Raw genomic sequence first — 2749 nt, 5'->3', positions numbered from 1 at the left:
AAATAGCAATAAGCCTTATATTTTTGGCACGTATAAATTTATAACCGTTAAAAGGTAAACGGTGTAAGAAATCCTAAATTACGGTATTTATCTTCAGGCGATTAGGTTAGTTTTTTCAAAAATTAAAACTTAAGCCACTTTATAATGGAAAACAGCCTTATGTCGGGCCTCCCAGGCCTAATTCCACCAAATAAAAGCCCTAAACCCAGCCCAAACAAAGTTTTAGCCGTTAAATTACAGGCTTAAAACCTGCAATTAAAAGCGTTAATTACGCAAATGGATTAATTTTAATATGTAATTTAACAATTGGCGTTCTTATTAACGTTGGAAAATGGTAAATCCACTAATTTTAATAGTATTACGGGCAATAATACCCCCAATAGCGGTAATTCGGAGGTTAACCCACGGATTTTTAACGCTGATAACGTTACCCCACCTAGTCTACCTAGGAACCTAATTTTAAATAATAAAATAAGCAAAAAACTGTCGAAACGGGTATTTTCCTTCCCCGAAAATTGCAGATTAGTAGGGGTTAACAATTTCGACCTGTGGAAATAAACACTTTTAATACAATTTAAAGTTATAAAAATTGCGGAATTTATTTTTAACTTTAAAATTAATTATAATTTACCGGAATATAAATAATCGGTCCTATTATTATTTATTAAAAATGGGCTAATTAAAAAACTTTTGAAATTTATTACATGGTATTCCAGTTTTGTAACGGTTTATAAAACCCTGGGAAATAATTATTCCGTTACACCCGAAATTAACCGAAGCTCGCTATATTGGGGATTTTATACCCTAAATTTTTCGAAATTTAAAAGGTCGATATTAAAATTTAACAACCGTTTTAACTTTTTGGTAATTAAATTAGCGAATACCAACGTGCAATTTAATTTTATTAATATACGAAATTAATATTTACGGGTTTTAAAGAGCACGTTTTTTATTTGGACGGAACGCTAACGCAATACCTAACGGGCCCTGGAAATTATAAACCGAAATTCGAATCAATTAAATTTGCAATATTTTATAGCGGATTTTATATCCGAAAATTCGGTTTTAAATTTTACAATAGCCAAAACCACAAATTGTAGGGTTAGAGGTTAAAAATTAGGTAAAAAAACGCTAAAAAGCACGTTAAAAAGGAAAATAACGGGCAAAATAACACTTTCAAATTACGAAAAAAAGTTAAAACTTTAATTCGGATTTAGTTATTGCAAAAATAAATAAATTTTCTAATTCCAGCGAATCGAACGTTGGAATTTTTATAATTTTAATAAATTTCGAGTTATTTACAGGCTCGATTCCAAGTGACGTTAACATATGCGCAGCGTATAACGTTTTAAAATAGGCAAGCAATTCGAGCGGTAATATACCGTACCGGGTATTATAATAAAAGGTTAATTCCGCTATTAGCGGGGTTATAAAATTATGTTCGGAATTAAATTCGGAACCCGATTATACCGGTAAAAAGTTAAAACCACAGGTATTAGCAATTAATTTTAAAATTAAAGCCAGGTTGGGAAACGGTGTAAATAAAAACCCTAAATTTAAACGGTTAAATTACCCAATTTTGTACGATATAAATAACACGCACTATATTTTTGCAAATAAGTAATTTTTTACCGATTATACCCCCGGTTTAATAATCGAAGTTAGTACCGGAGGTGGCCCTGTTAAATTTATCGGCACTGGAATTATTAAAATACAGGTCCGGTATAACCCCAAAATTAACGAATTTAAAAAATTACGTTAAATAACGTGTTATATATCCCTTTGTTTGGAATAAATATCGTTAGTAACCTTATATATTATAATATAAAGGGCGTATTATTAAAAAATACCCTATACGATCGGGATTGCAAAGCGTGGGGACGTTTAAACACTACCAAAAATTCGTTTTACTTGGAGGTAAAAAAATGCGATATTTTTATTTAGAATTTTAAATTTACGGTTTCGAATTACGCCGATATAATCGGTAAATATAATACCGCCTTTAATTAACTTTTACAGGGGGTTATAAGGGGCTACGTAACCCCGTTGGAGGTAAATGTAAATAATATAATTCTTAAACATTAAAGCGATTATAAAATTTATATTAATTCGGAACCGGAAGAAAATACGGTAACGGAAACGTTAAATTCCGAACAAAATAAAAATACAACCGTAAATTTACTTGTAATGCAGAAATTTAATGTAATAAATTTTAAAAATCCACGTGAAATTAAACCCCATAAGCCCGGTAAACTGCTAAATAACCCTTTTATATAGCCTGTAAAAGTTATAATGTTAAAGGGAAGGAATTTTAAAAGTAAATTGTGTTAACAGGATAATAAACAACGTGGTAAGCGTGGTTGTACGAATATATATATATTTATAACTTTCAATAATTTTCTATTTATTTTGGCGGGTTACGTCGCCTTTTATATATTGTAAATATATTTATTTTTAACACGTTATTCCTTTGCTTATTCGTAAATTATTTATGCGCATTATGTTTACATGTATATTAATTATAAGTGTTAAATATTAATTATTAATAAAATAATATTAATAATAAACGCAAAGTACATAAATATATTTTGGTTTATTTATATAACCTTTGTATAAAGCGTTATATATATGTAAACTTACATAGCCAAATACAAAAAGGGCTAATACCGAAAAAAGGGGGTTTCCCACACAAAAAATCCGTTGTTAAAAACTTTTTTAATACCGAAATTAATACAGGCCTTTATAAATT

The 2749-nt window shown here is 29.4% G+C and overlaps 1 protein-coding gene across 1 annotated transcript; it reads left to right on the top strand.

Annotated features, from left to right (window-relative positions):
- Positions 1–331: 331 nt before the first annotated feature.
- On the top strand, positions 332–679 carry PgNI_06646 (uncharacterized protein; the record flags this gene model as incomplete). The annotated part of the gene is made up of 2 exons (XM_031126667.1): positions 332–449; positions 666–679. The coding sequence occupies 2 exons, from the start codon at positions 332–334 to the stop codon at positions 677–679; spliced, it is 132 nt and encodes a 43-aa protein (XP_030982642.1).
- Positions 680–2749: the final 2070 nt, after the last annotated feature.

This window comes from Pyricularia grisea, chromosome I (assembly GCF_004355905.1).
Source record: "Pyricularia grisea strain NI907 chromosome I, whole genome shotgun sequence".
NCBI classification, from domain to species: Eukaryota; Fungi; Ascomycota; class Sordariomycetes; order Magnaporthales; family Pyriculariaceae; genus Pyricularia; species Pyricularia grisea.
This window is presented reverse-complemented; position numbering and strand designations above follow the sequence as displayed.